The sequence below is a fragment of the Rattus norvegicus genome, chromosome 4 (assembly GCF_021556685.1).
Source record: "Rattus norvegicus strain SHRSP/BbbUtx chromosome 4, alternate assembly SHRSP_T2T, whole genome shotgun sequence".
Classification (NCBI taxonomy): Eukaryota; Metazoa; Chordata; class Mammalia; order Rodentia; family Muridae; genus Rattus; species Rattus norvegicus.
In genome coordinates, this window is record NC_141537.1 from 122,529,508 (window position 1) to 122,547,102 (window position 17,595).

Genomic DNA, 17,595 nt, shown 5'->3' on the forward strand with positions numbered 1-17,595 from the left:
GGTGGACCTGTTGTCTTCATCTATTGCAAGGCCAGCGCTGAGGCAGTCCCTGTCCCTCCTTTGATGTCCCCTCCTCACCGATCCTTTCACTGACTCCCCATGGATACAGCTAAGAGCACTAATCTGTACCATAAACAGTCAAGACAGCATCCACAAGTGCTCCCTGTGGTGACCCAGTGGGTGATCAAACTATCAGTTGACCGATCCATTCTGCAGGAAGGCTTTTGCAGTGGCTAGCCAGACAGCTGTTCCTGAGCCTGTGGCCGTGACATTGAGGATGAGCAGAAAGTCAGCTGGATCTGGCAAAAGGGGACAGTGACAGAAACACGCCTGTCCTGTTGCCTGGGGCCTTGGCCTCTGGGATTGTCAGGGATAGAGTGGGCCAACTATCAGCCCCCACATGGATTCAGGGAGCTGGGGCAGATCAGTGGAGTCTCCAGAAGTCAGTTCCATGAAACTTCATGTTACTGAAGATTTCCCCGTAGCATGATCGTGTGGAGATCTCCTCAGTGTTCAAGGAGGCAATGGGCCTGGGCAATCCCAGTGCTGTAGTTTGAATCCAGTGATGGCCACAGGGCTGCAGTCCACAGCTTCCTTGCACTTAACTGGCTGTTTTTACTTCATTCTTAGATTTTTGTAACCTTTGAAAGCGCAAGCTCCCAACTCCAGAACATGGGCTCCCAAGAAGCCCACCCCACCCCACCCCCACACATCTTGGTTTTTACAGATACATCTTCCAAGTGTTTGTCAGCATGCCCAGATCCCAAGCCCTTCCCTCTCTGCGTGTGTGCTGAACTGCTGCGTAAAACCCAGCTCTCCCCCACCCCCACGCACACATACAACTCATCCAACCCAGGTGGCCTCACGGAGTGCAAGCTGTTAGCACCCCCCCCGGGGGGGGGTGATCAGATGGAATCCTCTGGGATGGACCGCAGCATTGGAGCCCAGGGCTCTGGCACTCAGACACAGTAGCAGTAGCACAGCAGCTAACACCAGCGAGCTTCATTTGCCTGGATGCCAGGGTGCATCCAGAGTGCAATAGACAAAGATGTTCTCCGAGCTAGTTGTCGTCGACTGTGCCCTCCGGGGACAAGCAAAATGATAATGTGGTGCTCAGAGTACATTCCAACACAATGTCCTTTAGGGGCAAAGCAGGCCCTACTCTGGCTGGTCCTTGGTGGCTGACTATGAGACCAGAGGAGACAGGTTGGCTACAGGATCCCAGGGGAGGCCTGGCTGAGAATGGCAGTGGCTTCTGTGGCCAGAAGGAAGAACTAGAGCTCTCAGATACCAACATGGAGAGAGATGAGCATAGGCAGGGAGGGACACATGACAAAAAGGACAGATGTGTCTTAACCCAGCCCTACTGACCACAGGGAGGCCAAGCTTCCATTGTCCCAGTATCCCAAGGCCCCAATAAAAATGTTTCCCAAGGCTAGAGGAGAAGTAAGCCCTACTCACAGGCTCTATTAAACACCAAGAGGCAGGGCCACCCAGCATACAGCCCATCTAGCACTGAGACCCAGCAGCACCGGGGACCCTGTGCCACGAGCAATTTGCCCACCATCCAGGGACCCATGTTTGTGCCAAAGTGCCCTCCACACTTCCTCAGAACTCACCCCTCGCCGGCTCCCATGGTTCTAATTCCAGCATTTCACAGCTCACTTTTGAAATAGCTTCTTTCGCCCCAAGTGTCTGCACTCACTTGCAGACGTGAAATTAAACAGCCTCTCTCAGAAGGCAGACGTGTGAGATTGGGTCTTCTGCCTTCCTAGGAATATCTGAGATCCACATGGGGGGCTGGGCTGAGACCCAAGTGAGATTCGCATTCAGTAGTCACGGACAGTTTGCCAGGCTTCCCTCCACCGTATTACTAACCTTCCCTGTGGCCTGTTGGGAGGGGGTGGTAGCGCCCCTCCCCCATTGGCGGTTGTGCCAGCAGAGCTGTGTATCCAGGTCCCAGCCCGTGTTCCTCACTCACAGAGCTCTTCCCTCTATCACAGGACTTCTTCCTATTCAGGCTGGTGATGGTTTCTTACCTATGCGGCAGAACTCAACATGCAAGCGATCCTCTCTGATCCAAGCTGCCCTGTTTCCTTGCTCTCTGGCAGCTGATCCAATGATTCTGACTCTGCTGTGCCATCTCGGTGTCTTGGGGAAGGGACGTGGCTTCATCCGTGGCTCTTAAGTAATCCACAGTCACATCTGATTGTGGTTGTATCTGCGCAGAATCCAGGTTGCACCATCAGGAGAACGGCCCTACACCCAGGCCCTGCGTCGAGCAGGATCCCAGAGTCCTGAGTACCAAAGCCTCTGTGCTCAGCTTGGGTGTCGGCTCCTACTCTAACCCTCCCATCATGGATGGCTTGAACTCATGCATCTCATTTTGCCTCTCTGCCAGGTCCTTGCTGCCAAACTGCTCAATTTTGTCCTGCCAAACATATCCTTGGGGCGCATCGACTCCAGCGTGCTGTCTCGGAACAAGTCGGAGGTGAGTATGGATGGACAGGGGGAGTTTGGGGACGGTAAGCAGGTGAAGGCTGGACCCATGAGATCTTAGCTCTCTCTTCCTGAACTCTGTTCTGCCCTTTCTGAGTGGTCAGGTGATGGGGACACAGGGCAGTGGAAAGTTTTGTCCTTGCCTTAAGGGTTAGGGGAAGGTCAGGAGTCTGAGCTCCACTCCAACCATGAACTTGATGGAGGTCATGCTGTGTGGTTAGTCAAGTCTCTCTCGGTTGCATGGGACAGAAACCCGAGTCAAGAGGTTCCGAAGGATAGCTCAGCAATTGCAAGAGCTTCCTGCTCTTGTAGAAGACCCCAGTTAGGTTCCTAGGACTCCACATCGGTGGCTCACAACTACCTATAATTCCAACTCTGAGGGATCTAACACCCTCTTTTAGCCTCCACACGTGCGCGCGCGCGCGCGCGCACGCACACACACACACACACACACACACACACACACACACACACGATGTACACATAAGAATAAAAAAATAAAGGGATTTAAGCACAAGAAGGCATTTATTAGTAACAGGAACCAAAGGCTTCAGGCACAGTTGGATCACGAATCAAAATCTCTGTAAGAACCTGCTCTCTCTCTCTCTCTCTCTCTCTCTCTCTCTCTCTCTCTCTCTCTCTCTCTGACCAGTATCTCTGCTTGGCTGTCCCTGAGCACAGGCACAGAAGCCTGGATCCTCATTACCCGAGAAGCCAGGAACTGCATTGCCCCTTGAGCTGGGCAATGTAAAGGCAGTGGCACTCCCTTAGCTGTCCCAGGCTGACCTTGATTGTCAGGTGTGAAAAGCCTGGAGGATCTGTCCAAAAAAGTGGGTAGGGCTTAGACTGGGCCGAGAAAAGGGAAGGCAGGTCCCTGGATTATCGTGTCAGGAAAGACAGACCCTGTTACAGATAGGCAAACGATCCCCACGGTGAGAACACCTGCCTAAGGCCTAAGGTTCCCGCTGCTTGGCTAGCCTCACTGGTGGGTGAGCCTGCAACTCCGAGAAGGTTGAAGGAGCAACCCCGGACATGTGGAAGATACCAGAATTACCCTGACAATTAAGCAAATTGGTTTGCTACTCTTCTGCCTCAGTTTCCTTTCCTGCTTTGGAAGCCTGAAAACAGTGAATCACAGGCTCCCAAAGACCCCGTTCATCTGCCCCTAGGTGGGACTCTTGGCAACCCAGTGGTCTAACCTGCTTTCCGGCAGTCAGGACCCTGGTCTCAGGGTCAGGTTCCACCCAAGAGCACGTGTGGGCCTGTGGGCCAGCCGTGTAAGAGACAGGGAGGAAGCTGAGGAGTAGCTGGATTTGGAGAGCTCATCTGCTTGCAGGAAGCCCTAGTCCTATCCCAGCTCAAGGGGGAAAAACATCAAGTTGGGGGTGGGCGGGGGTGGGAGGAAATAAATGGGAGGCGGACAGATCTCCTGGAAGCCTGAGGGCCTCAGACCCAGGGAGCTGTCCATCGTCCCTAAAACTTTTAGTGTGGCTTTATTCTGAAACCAGTAGTTTCAAGCTCTTGGTCTGGAACCAAATTTGACTGTTGAGGGGCTGGGGGCTGGGATGGGGGAGGGAGGCTGTTATGTGGCTCTTAGTCTTTCTGAAAGTTTGGACAAAGACTCAGAAAGGCCAAAGCCAGCCAGTAGAAGTCGGGTTTGGGTCTAGGTAAGGTCCACCTCACTGACCCAGTGTGGACACTGAGGCTCAGAGAGAGTTGGTGTCGCAGAGCACGTCCGGAGCAGAGCAGGAAGATGAGTTCATTTGCTCAGCAAGCCTGTGCCTAGATCAGTGACTCTTTCCAGCTTCTACATAAATCTCAAAACTTGTTCCATTTGCTCTGCTGGGCCATACAGCCCACACCTTTGTTCTGTGGTACTGACTGCTCTATGAAAGGAGTTCCATGGGAGACAGGGACTCCTTGACCTGCATCTCAAATACTGGGTCCAGCCTGGGTGGATGCTGGCTGGCTGGTGAGCCCAATCAAAGAGAGGGGCAAAGAGGAACTTGCCTTCTAAATCTGCACCAAACGGCCAGGTTGTCCTCCTTCCTACACAAAAGGCAAAGAGAAGGGAAGGAGAATGCAGTTATTCCAGCCCCTCTCTTAAAAAAAAAAAAAAAACAGCAAATCACTTCTGAGGTATTCTGGAGAATGGAGGGACAGCTAAAGGACAGCTTATAGCCCCCACAGCACCCATCTGCCACCTGTGTCCTTTGGGCCACCTGGACTTAAGATGTCTCCCTGCAAGGGACATAGGACTGGAGGTGCTGGGCAGCACAGGGATCTCAGCCTCCAGGTGGGTGCTAGAGCCATCCCAGTCCTCAGTAGAGGCTCTGCCTCCCTGCTGCCTTCGAACCTGTTCTGAACATTAAAAATAGCCACTCCACCCACCCCAGGGAGATGGCGAGGAGAGGTGCCACCCAGCCCGCGCAGCGGGAGTCTCCAAGCTCATCTTTAGATGACACATTTCCCATGGAGCCTGATGGCTAGAAAAAAATAGCCTTAAAAGGACAATGGAGGACTGAAGTGAAGGACTTTGCAGCCAGGTCCCAGGGGACAGCACAGTGGGAAGGCCAGAAGGAAGGTGGGATCTGGGGAATCAGGTGGCTCCCTCTTTAAATGACAACAGATACTTGCTTGGGTTTGCTGTGGTACAGTCCTCCAGTCCACCTACCGCCTGCCAACTTTACAATGGCCGCCCCTGAATCTTGTTATCCGAGGAGCTTCCTGAAGCTTTTTTCTTTTCTTTTTTTTTTTTTTTTTTTTTTTTTTTTTTTGGAGCTGGGGACCGAAACCCAGGGCCTTGCGCTTGCTAGGCAAGCACTATACCACTGAGCTAAATCCCCAACCCCGCTATATTCTTATTTCCACACCTTCTGGGACACCATAGCTCCTTCTGTCTCCTTGTAACCTTGAGTCAGTTCTTGTTTGAACTTCTGGAAGCTTGGGTTAAAAGAAAGCAAACCACTCACGTAATAGTACAGTTAGTAAAGTCAGAATTTGAGCCTAGGTTCATCTTTGGGCCAAAGGCACCTGACAGTTAACACATTAGGAACAAAAATGTAGCTGTCAACGCACACAGAAGTTGGGGGCGGGAAGGGCATTTCACGTGCCTGTCACCCTAATTCTCACAGGAGGAAGGGAAGATAAGTAGCCAGGTGTGACCTTATATAGTTGCAATCACTTCTTCCCATGCTCAACCCTATCCTTAGCCCTGACAACCAGAAATATTTCCAAAATGCTAGCCATGCTGACTCAGTGCAGCTCTTTCTAGATCTGCCTGCAGCCCTGACTTCCACAAAAAGAGAGAAAAGCCCGCAGTGAGCAGACCAAAGGATTCAGGGCCTCCCTCAGTGTCCCACGGGGCACACGTCTCCTGGTCCCTCTCTGACTTCATTTCCTCTGTACCTCCTACCTCCTGTCCTAGCTACAGTTCTATCTGTGATCTGCCTTTCCTTGACACTGACACTGGGGCTCCTTCCCCAGAAAGTATCCTTGTGTAAACACAGTCTGCATGACCAGGAAACAGAAAGGAAGCCAAGAGCAGGAAGTGGCTGGGCCCACGAAGCAATTAACCCCTGGAGTGGACGCCTCCTCCTGGACCTAGCATATTGGGACATTTTAGTGGAGCAGGATGAAGCCTCTGGAAGGATATGAATAGCAGACTTAGTACAGCAGGTGGGCTGAAGCCCAGAAGGCTATCATCCCCAGAGCCTGGAGGAGACTAGCACAGATGCAGTGTGAACAGATCCATTGGCAGCAGTATGGTGGGCAGAAGCTGGTTTCCTCCTCTGCCCCATGCCTTCCCAGAGTCATTGCTGAGCGCTTGTAGGGGCCCTGGGCAAGGAGCCTTGCTTCAGTTCCTCACATTCCGTGACCTAAAGCTCATGGCCAGCTCCTTTGCCAGCTTCTTATTGGCCAGGGTTAAGTCACATGACCACACCTAGTTGCGAGAGAAGCTGAAATGGGTACCCTTTATCTGGAAGGTTCCATACCCTGCCTAATACTAAGGGCTCTATGAGGAGAAGAGGAGTTGTGGTACTAATGCAACTGGGCCACTAGACTTCTCGGTGTCTCAGTTTCTCTACTGTATCATATGGGTAGTAGGAGCCTTGCTTCCTCGTGGGGCACTGCACCCAGTAGCAGGAGTGCAGATGGCGGCTGTTGTTCTGCTATACAGTGGGGTCCTGAATGGTATCTCTGTCACCAGGTTATGCACACGGTGTGTTTCTGATGGGTGTCACTGTTGCTGTCCCTCTTACTATTGCTATCGAGACTTGACTAACCCCAAGCCTAGGGCTCTTCCAATGGTCCCTTAACTCTCCTCCAAGTAGGGCTTCCTGGAGACCCTGAAAAAAACAAAAACCTATGGTGGTCTGGGTTCACGGCCAGCTCTTCCCACACTGCCCGTACGCTGCTCCGTCAGACGCAAGTCCTCTCTTAGCCTGCCAAACAGATGGCCTGGCTCTGTAGGGCTCTCGCCAGCTCGGCTGCAAGAAGTGTCTGTCCCCGTGCAGCTGATCACACAGGGCCAGCTTGACGGGGCTCAGTCCCTGCCCGGCATGGGGAGGAATCCAGGATGTCAGGGTGAATGCAGGGCAGCCTGTCCCTCTGGCCAGGCCTGTGAGGAATGGGGTGGCAGAAGTGAGTGGACGTAGGTCCCAGCTCAGAGACCTCTGCTGTATCAGGCCCAGGAGCCCTCCCTCGGTCCCCCTCACCTTGGTTCCACCATCTGGTTGTCCCAAACCTGCTCCAAGTCTATCTGCAAAGAGAAAAGTAAGCCAAGGGTACCACGGCTTCCCACCTCTTAGGAGCCTAAGAGACTTGTAGAGGAGGAAGGCATCCTGCTCTGGCCCATGCTGTCCAGGCTTCTCTCTGTATGTCCATCCATCACTCTGTCACCCCACATAGACAGATGGAGCTGGGGATGGGAGGAGGAAGAGAAGGAAACGGGGTGTAACATCTCAGCACCCTCAGAGCTGCTCTGGAACCAAATAACCCGAGGTGGGTAACATGGAGTTCCTATATCTTGTTTTAGTTAGAATTTTTGAAGCAAGGTCAAAATGACCTTGAACTCGAGCTTCTCTGCTTTCACCTCCCACAGGTTATACGCATGTGCCACCACACGTGGCTCTTTTGCTACTCATATTTGTAAAATCCAGCTCAGTATTAGACACTTCCTACAGGCCTTTATGTAGACAGCCAGCCCTCCACATCCTTGGGCTCCACGTGGGAGAATCGAAGCAGCCATTTCTTAGCTGGTCTGCAATGCCCAGCATTCCTATTGCGCTGACCTGGCCTTAGGTCTGACTAGCATCTAGGGACGACTGAAGCACAGGGAAGGGTGTGGGGCTTCTATTCTATCAAGCTACATCAGGTACCTGAGCACCTCCACAACCGATACACAGGCAGAAGACCCCCCTCTTAGGAGCCCACAAGCTGACAGAATCTCCTCCTCTCAGGTTGACCTGTACAACTCCGACCCACTCATCTGCCACGCAGGGGTGAAGGTATGCTTTGGCATCCAGCTGCTGAACGCTGTCTCGAGGGTAGAGCGAGCAATGCCCAGGCTGACACTGCCGTTCCTGCTGCTGCAGGGTTCTGCTGACCGGCTTTGCGACAGCAAAGGTGCCTACCTGCTCATGGAATCATCCCCGAGTCAGGACAAAACACTCAAGGTGAGGGACAGGAAGCCAGGCAGTTTAGGACGGGACGGGACGGGACGGGACGGGACGGGGCGGGGCGGGGCGGAGGAGGGGGCGGGGTCAGACCAGCCTGGCTGGGAAGGGTTGTTGAGGGATCAGAGGCAAATGAACTTCGTGACAGCATGTGGTTCCCCAGTTCATTGCTTCACCAGAGTGAACCTCAACAAAGGAGGAGAATAATCTGATGATGTGGACAAGAAAAACAAGCCCATAGCGCAGGTTCTGGGGTACTTGGATGAGTCTGGTCTGCAGGGGCAACTGCTGGGGTGGGCCCTGTGGTTATCACCCCCTGAAGACAGGCTACAATTGGATGGTGTGACGTGTTTGATACAAGGAACAGTCAGAATATCACCCAGCGGCTTTCCGGACAGCTGCTGTTTGGGTCCAGATAGATGTGTATGTCATTTGTCCCACTGAACACCCCAATTGAGGAAGTGAGGCCCTGCTGGGCACCAGTCAGACAATATGTAACCCCCAAAATGGAGCATACCTACCTACTTGCCCACATTGCTAGACTTCTAACCTGGACAAGTGTGTGGGTGCCACATGACCTGGTGTATAACCTCACTGTGTTATAAAGACAGCTAGGTGACTCTTCAAAAGTGGTAGAGTGAGAATTTGAACTGAGGACCTTGGACTTAAGCCCGCAGTTTCTCCAAACCCCGCACCACCCTGGCAGAGACTCTGAAAACTGTCAAGGGTTCGTCTAGGGTGCTGCTCAGGGGTGGAGCTCTGCCCCATTCAGCAGTTACCCATCACTTCTGCAACTCCTGTTTATTTGGGTGTTCAGAGGACAGGCTGACAAAGGCTCTCCCTCACCTGCAGCCCGCACCCCAGTGGGTAAGCAAAGGGAAAATGGATGCTCAGAATGTTTGTGGATAGGGCTTGGACAGGGGCTGTAGGACAGAAGGATTCGAGGACACTTCCCTCCTATGAACGGACAGGCAAGAACTGTTAGGAAGACTAGCCATGGTAGAACATTCCGGACCAAGGGAAGGGTAAGTTGGGGGCCTTTGGTCTTGGCACAGGGAGCAGAGGTAAGAAGAAGACTGGCACAGGGGAGGGACCCACGAGAAACACTGCTCAGAGGAAACGAGCATGTTTCCTTCAGATGGGAGGCACCTGTGCCCATCTAAGGAGTAAATACCCACACCACGCAGAAGCTTCTGGAGGATGAGAAATGTGTTGAAAAGCAAACTGGGCCAGGCTCATAGAGCCCATGGTCTTAATGGGCCTGTGTGAACTAAAGCCCTGAACCTACACTGTAAACAGTCAGATGACGGTTCCCAAAGCTGGGAGGAGGGACAGACAGGAGGACAGACAGGCTGGGCGCAGATGCAGTTAGGATGTTCGGAACCTGGTTGAATATTTCAAAATGAAAGAGACATGTTGAGGAGTAAGTAGCCAGGGGCAGTGGACCTGTTGATTGCTCTAAACAGAGTTGAAGGCTACACCCAGGCTTTGGGCCTGTAAAAGCAAGGGGACAGCAGTGCCCCTCTGAGATGGGTGTCTCCAGCAGACATCGGAGAGAACTCCTAAGGCAATTGGCAACTGGGTAGGTCTGAGTTCTGTAGGAAGGCTGAATGCAGGGGCATTCTGGTCAGCCGCATAGTAGACGGTGGTTACAAGGCTGCTGGGGGCTAAAGGAGCCACCTGCAAGGGAGGGGTCTGACCAGGACAGGACAGAGCCACCGTGTGTTTGAGGGCCACTGGTCTGCCTCTGGACACTGACACCCAAGAGTCATCCAGAGACAACCAACCATCTAGTGTCTCTGGGTGTGGCAAGTGAGATCCTTGCTATGGGCGAGCTGGGGTGGAGGGTGGGGGACTGAGGGGAGTGTGTTGGAAGGTAGGGATGTGAAGATGGACCATGGAGCTTCTTGGCAGGAAGGGTCTGGGGAATCTAAGCTGCACCAGCTGGAGAGCCCTGGGAACATTGGGGAATATTCAACTGTTACAAAATTGTAATTCATGACTAGAAGGTGCTGACTGGAGCACAGCAGAGATACATGCCTGCCTTCTCAGCCGCCAGGGAGCCTGAGGCAGGAGGATGGCTTAGAGCAGCCTAAACAACATGGCGACATCCCATCTAAAAACGAAGTAGGGGGAACATTGGGGACACCTGCCTAGTGAGCTTGTATGGCATCATGTACTCCTGTCCCCTGCCTGTCCTACACACTGGTTCTAACCTCCTGACTTGTCTCTCCTGATTGCAGATGTATGAAGGTGCCTACCATGTTCTCCACAAGGAGCTTCCGGAAGTGACCAACTCTGTCCTCCATGAAATAAATACGTGGGTGTCTCACAGGATAGCAGTGGCAGGAGCTAGGTGTCTACCCTGAATGTGCTGTCTAGGGAACCAGCTCGTGGTCTAGGGGAGTCAGGAAGAGGAAGGGCAGTGCTGACTGGCTCAAAAAAAAAAATCACAAATTGGAAGAAACCCTAGTACCCTAGTGCAATTTACTTTGGGGGAAAAAGGATAATTTGTTGTATAGATGGCTACTGGCCACTGATCACCTTAATTGGTAGGCACTTTATGAAAGAGGGAGTATATTTTCCACACAAAGACTGTGGGGAAATATCTCTTGAATTTAAAAAAAAAAAAGCAGCATCTGCCCACCTCTCCCAGCTCCTATGGGGTTCAGGGACTCTCTGGCAGTCCCGTATCCCAGCCTGCAATAATCAGAGGTCTCTTTCCTCCTGTCCCAAGTCCTCTCTGACTGGCTGTCCGCTGGCATGTGACGAGCTATCCCCAGAGCTAGCTCCTTAGCAGGCTCCTGTGCCCCTCCAGGGCACTTCCTCAAAATGGGCAACCACCCTATGACCTGGTCAGTGACTTTTCAGATGGAAACCAGGCTGGGGGAAGGGAAGGTGGCCCTGAATAGCTCTTCTTCCCCACGCAACTTCCCCCTCCCACCCTGCTGGTTACCCACAGCATGTTGTATGTATTTAGAGAGGCACCTTTTCTCAGGTCACTGAGTTCTCCATGCTGAGGAAGGTGGCTTTGAAGATAATCGTTTAATATATATGGTATATTCTAAATTAAAGATTATATGGGTGGGTGGGTGAAACCTGAGCAGCTTTGGAAGAACTGGTGCCCACACACAGGGCCAGTCTGCCAAGGACCCAGGCCCCAATTGAGGACTAGCTGGCTCTCCTTGCAGAAAAGACACAGGGTGGAGGACTGTGGCCCTGGGCAGTCCCTCTGTCCAGAGCCACTAGGAGTTGCTTTGCCAGTAGCACAGCTACCTCTGGTGGCAGGAGACTCCCATGGAGCCATGGTGCTGGCTGCCTGCCCAGGGCAGCATCGAGCACTCAATGTCGACCCCGCAGACAAGGACCACGGCTGTCTGCACCCCATTCCAGACTGCAGCAGGACGGCCCAGCCAGGCCTCATAGAGGCTACCCTGAAGCAGTGAAGTCTGAGCCCCTGTCCTCTCAGGTGCCCGCCCAAAGGCCTACGCCAGGCCTCACTTAGCGCCAGCAATAACTGGGGCTCACTGCTCCCTTGGAGCACTTTCATCTTTACAGAGGGCCTTGCTGTTACCTCAGGATCATGTCACTGCACATAGAACCCTGGGGAGGGGCTCTGCTGCCAAGGAGAACTGCCTGGCTGCTGGAAGGGGGGGGGGGGGCTCCAGGAAGGTGGGATCCAGGTATCCCGGAGTTGGTGGAATTTATTCTAGATCTTGGGAGGGCCCTCTGCCCCCTCTGGTGGCCCTGACCATGCATAGCAGTCAGAGGCTGGCCACTTACTATAGGTCATAAGGTCACTGTACCCCTCAGCAGGGCCCAAGCACTGCATGTAGGGAAGGAAGGGTCCAGGAGCTGTCCAGAGCGCCATTTAGCTCTCCTTCTGTTTAGGAAATAAAGACAGAGTGTGCAAAGAGAGGCAGTCAGCACTCCCTCCTGCTCAGGGAACCCTGGACAGCTGTGGACAGGCATGGGGTATTACTACTCTTCATTAAGTTTAAAAAAAAAAAAAAAAAAAAAAGGGAGCCCATTCCAGACTACTGTGCTCAGATCTGTGACTCCTACCAGGAGCCACTCAAGGCTTATCCCAAAAGCACATGCTGACAATGCCACTTTTCCAAACCAAATGCCAGCACCCGGGTTGGCGGTTTTCATGCATGACGTCATTTAGAGATGCATTTGTATCTGGCTAAAGAATCAGTAACACTAAAACACAGGAGTGGGGTTATCTGAGATTGAGACTGTCTTGTGAAACCTGTAAGAGTCATGTCCCTGCATGACAAAGTCAGGACCAGCACAGGGCTAGTAGAGGGCTAGTCCAGCCTTGTACAGGCTCCGCCCTTGGCACCGGTGGACGCCTGACAAGCTTCACGGTCACCCCCATCACCAAGATGCAGAGGAACTGGAGTGTGGAAAAATGCTGGGATACACAGGCCTGGCCTGAAGAAGGTGGAGGCCAGCAAGGGACCACCGATGTCCTCCCCGAGTGAAGGAGGGGAGGAACCAGAACCGAGTACCTGAAAGAACAGAGCACCTTCTGCAACAACCATGGACTTAGTGCCTGATGAGCTTTTGAGGAAAAGGTGCCACCTGCAGGCAGTGGAGCGTCTCAACCACTAAGTCCCAGTTCCTTAGAGATAGGGGGACAGCCTCCCTCCACCAAGGCCCCCTCAGCTTCTGGGTATCCTGTGGACCACCATGAGAGCAGTGGAGGTGCTCTGCTCACATCCTGCCTCTGGGCCACCTCACACTTCCCTTTCTCTCCTGATTGCTAATGTAACTTTCTATGGATCACAGTGGCTCACTGGTTTGTCACTGTCACCGCGCGCCCAGTCACTCCCCATGTGTACTCCTAGTGGGGAACCTGTATCAGCTTAGAATTACTAAAGAAACCGATGTGCACTACAGCTCACCATAATAAACCACGTGCTTTTGGAGAGCCCCCATGTGTGCCTGGCCTCTCGTCCTGTATGTCAACCCCCCCTTGCTAAGAGAACTTCAAGTCTGTGCTTGAAGCAGTGAAGTCACCTGGGAAGGACTCAGCAGCCCTTCCAGAGTCAACTGCCAATTGGACACGTGGATTTGCTCTTCTCCCATGCATTCTTGGGGATGTCATGCTAGAGCACAGTCCCCCGAAATGCTCAGGCAGCCTTAACAGCTTGCTGTTATGTGGGGTGCCGGCATGACCACATTTACTCAAGGGACCACAGTCCCTTGACTGTGGGTGATCCACAGCGTCTGTTGCTGGCGTCCTGGGCACCTCCCCTTGCTCCCCACAATCTCTTGCCCTAACAGCTCTGCTTTCTGAGTGTCTCCAGAATCAGACTGGCCCACTTTTACTATGACCAAATGCCAGCACCTGGGCTGGTGGCCTTCATTCATGACTTCATTTAGAGATGCATATGTATCTGGTTAAAGAATCACTAACACCAAAAGGGGGAAAGTGGTCTTCTGGAGCAGGGACAGGGACACAAATGCATCATGTGCCTGTCTGACAAAATTAGCTAGGGAACCCCAGCTCCCTCAGGGGTCCCTGCCCAGTCAGAAGTGAAGTCTCTCCTATGCAAAGGTCTCTTGGGGGCCCCCCTGCTTACTAAAGGCCAAAGTCCCTACTGTGGGTGGTTTCCAAACTGCAACCTTGATCCCTGACAGCCTCCCCTGTCCCCTGTTCCTGCTTTCTCACTGCCCATTGCCATTGGATATGATAGACTGACCATTTGTTCTCTGGGCAGCCCACTGTCCCTTAGTGGGTCACAGGGTGAGAAGGGCATGTCCAGAGGACCCCCAGGAATACTATGTCATGGGGTTACAGAGGGAAAAAGCGATCGAACAGGAGGAGGGGCAGAGGGAAAAGTGATACACAAATGAATGCTGGGAGTGAGGATGTGTGAGAACAGATGGCAGGAGGATGGGATGGGATGAGCAAGGTGAACAAGGGAGAGAGGACGGAAAGAGGGAGTGTCCAGGGCACAGGGCCCAGGAAAGAGGGGATAAGAGATCATTTATTCCAGAGCTAAATATGAACGCCCATGGCCTGGGAACAGGAATTCAATAACCTGTAATGGTTTGATAAGGAATGTCCCGCAGTCTCTGGTCCTTGACTGGAGGCGCTGTTTGGGGAAGTTAAGACGTGGGGTCTGGCTGGAGGAAGTACGTCAGTATGGATGGACTCAGGCCCCGGTCAGGGTGCTTTATCACAGCAAGAAGTAATTGATAAGAAAAGTTAGTGAATTGGGGAAGTCTGCTGGAGACCTCAGATGCTATCTGTTGACACACTTAGTCTTTTCGGTTGGTGGAAGTCACCATCCAGCGAGGTTAACATTTCAAAGGCTTTTGCCTCTTAATCACTCTGATGTTACAGAGGTAGGCAGGGAATGGCTATTAAAGAGGCTGAAGATAGCCCGTGATAAATTGTAATTAGGCTCTTGCCCCATAATATCTCAGCTTCTCTACAACCTTTGAAGTTCCAGCCAGCCTTACAGAAGGTTCAGGGGGAGGTATATCTTCTTCTCCAGAACCTATGTTTCACAGGAGTGAGGGAAAGACCAGGCACATGGTCTTTGGGCAGGCCCCTTTCAAAGAACAGAAGAGAAATTAGGAATTGCAGTCAGTACTTCTTTACATTAGGACCACCTTGCCTGTGGCATGGCCACAGCTGGGGACACTGGGGAATGAACCCCAGTGGGCTATAAGAGGAACTGAGACGTGGGACACGGCGGACTGTTGCCAGATAACCTGCAGCATGCAGACCTACAGAGCAGACAGGACAGCAAAGGGAGAACAAAGGACAGAGCAGTGTGGCAGGCACCTGCTGGCAGTGTCTGACCGATGGGAAGAAGCTGCTCAAGATGTGACAGCAATCTCAGGGTCCAGGAGAAAAGAAAACACAGCCCCTGATCACCGGAGGGAAGGAGACTGCCAGTCAACCTATGATGCTCACTGCCCATCTTCTAGAGTTTTACTTCCCAGGGAGGCAGGGTTCACGTGATAAATGACTGGTGAAGCCTCATCAGGGCCCCATGGATGGTGGGCTCCTGTGGCTGGTTAGAAACCCCAGAATGCAGTGATTTGCTACAACTACAGCTACAGCAGAGCCACACGCCCTCCTGCCCCCACAGCAAGGCCTCATGGAAAGCTACTGAGGCCTGAGGACCTTCACCCTTGTCTCCCAGACCTGGACAGATGTCCCCTCAAGAACCCAAAAAAGACCAGAGGTATATCCACAAACCCTGCAGAGAGGGCGCAACCCACATGGCCAGTAAACTTGGTTCAGAGGCCCACCTATGCCTGACTAGAGAAAGCCACCTCCCCCAAATGCATAAGACCTTAAAACTGTTCAGTGTGGGGTTGGGGATTTAGCTCAGCAGTAAGAGCACTTGCCTAGTGAGCGCAAGGCCCTGGGTTCGGTCCCCAGCTCCAAAAAAAAAGAAAAAAAACTGTTCAGTGCATAACCAAAGAGCTAGTGTACAGCTCAGGAGGGGAGTGCAGGCCCTGGGTCCCAACACACAAGTAAAATATAGAATACAAACTGTCAAGTAAAAGGCGTTTTCTTCATTCTAAAAGCCCCAAATAGAAGCTATACTGATCCGGCCCCTCACATCTTCCAAAAGCTTCTTAGAAGCTGCTTTTGCTAAAAGGCTCCAACTCATTTTGTCCCCAAAGTTAACTGTCGGGTGACAGCCTTGCACCTCTGCCTTCATTTGTGACTGTGCTACTTTGTGGCAGCAGCAGCTCACCTCTCTAACCAGGCTTAGCTAATCACATCTCACTGCAAATTCTGAGGCGCAGACAGTTGCTGCCCTAAAACTACATTGGCTTTTGAATCCAGGAACTGTAGACCCCAAAAGGACAGAATGCCCCACACCCACCTAGGCTAGGCCAACCCTCCCTCATGACAAGATAGCCTCCCACGACACCCAATCCCTCGGATGAAGGCAGTTGGCCTTGAGGGAAGGGTCGCACTCTAGAGCAAGGGTATTTGTCCCATAGGACCAGGTTGGTTCCCTCAAAAGACACCATGGCTAGCAGGATCAAAGCTGAGACCATAGGGGTTGGGGATTTAGCTCAGTGGTAGAGCTCTTGCCTAGCAAGCGCAAGGCCCTGGGTTCGGTCCCCAGCTCCAAAAAAAAAAAAAAAAAAAACCTGAGACCATCCTTTGACCAGGGCTACTAACAGTGCACCATGGCCTCCATGGCCACTGCTGCTCAGCAGGCTAGATGGCAAATAGATTTCAGGAACCTGGTCACCCTCCTTAGTACTCAGATGTGTGCCCCCTGGTGGCTACCAAGAAGCTGTGTTTATTGGCTCAAATGGAATTCTTCACACAAATAAAGGACAGCCAGAGTATGGCTGAGTATGGCTGCCATTGGTGCAAATGTCCCTGCTGGGCCTGTAAGCAGGAATGCATGCTGTGCTGTTGAGTTTACAGGTCTCAGGCTCTTGGCCTGAGCTGTAACACTGCCTGTGGTTCTAAGTTCCCACTCCCCTTCAGGAGCTACTGCCCTGGGGCAGATGAGAGGGACCTACCTCTTCCAGAAACACTGGGTAGGTGTTAAAATACTTTTAAAATTTCCAAGTCTGGTGGGCGCTATGTGCCTCTGGATCCTAAACACTTGAGGTGGATGAAGGAGAATCCTAAGTTCTAGGCTATACAGCCAGTTTGGAAGTCACTCTGAGATACAAGTCCCAGTCTCAAAAGAAACCCTGGTGATGAACGCCCAGCCTGGTCACCCGGAGTCCTAAATCATATTTCTACAGCCTGAAGCAACCAGACCTCAACTCTCCACAGCCTCTCTACCAGGCCAGCCTCTTGGGACAGCCATGAGTAGATAACATCTCACCTGCTCACAACCACTTGGGCAGAGCAGGAAGGACACCGTTGCCTAACTGGTAACAAGGCTGGTTGGTGTTTCCTGCTTGCAGTATCAGGAGGGTTTCTGCCTCAGGTAAGATGAGGAACTGGGCACAGGCTCAGTGTTTGGGGAACTCATGTCCACTCTGACCCATGGCCTGACTCCTCAGAGACTGACCTGACTGCTGTTGCATCGATGAACCTGGTGGAGAATATAGATGGATTCCAGGGCACTGAAAATTCCTTTGCTCAAGTTACTAATGTCTGATGAGAGACAGAAACTTTCTGACTTCAATTAATGTCTATATAGAAGATGGACTTGATTTAACAATTAATCACACATGGGAAGAAATGCATAATAGTTTAAAACTTTACCTTCTGAAGTTGAAGTCTACACATCATGGGCTGTGTGTGGCTTGTGTCCCCACCCTCCCTGTCCCTGTGGTTTCAAAATACAAGCCTAAAGATGCAAGTCATTGTCACACCCCGGCTTGGCTGGCACCTCCCCCAAGGTAGCTCCTGCATGTGCTTCACAAACACTCTGACTCAACACAAACCAGCTATGGC

General features: G+C 52.3%; 1 protein-coding gene across 4 annotated transcripts in view; it reads left to right on the top strand.

Annotated features, from left to right (window-relative positions):
• Mgll (monoglyceride lipase) overlaps positions 1–13,123 on the top strand; it is a 102,021-nt gene extending 88,898 nt beyond the window's left edge. For 2 of the 4 annotated variants that reach the window (NM_001398597.1, NM_138502.3), the window contains 3 exon segments: positions 2,402–2,491; positions 7,962–8,177; positions 10,421–13,123. In NM_001398597.1, coding sequence (NP_001385526.1) covers positions 2,402–2,491; positions 7,962–8,177; positions 10,421–10,546 — 432 coding nt within the window. In that variant the 3' untranslated portion in view covers positions 10,547–13,123. 4 annotated transcript variants of the gene reach the window in all.
• Positions 13,124–17,595: the final 4,472 nt, after the last annotated feature.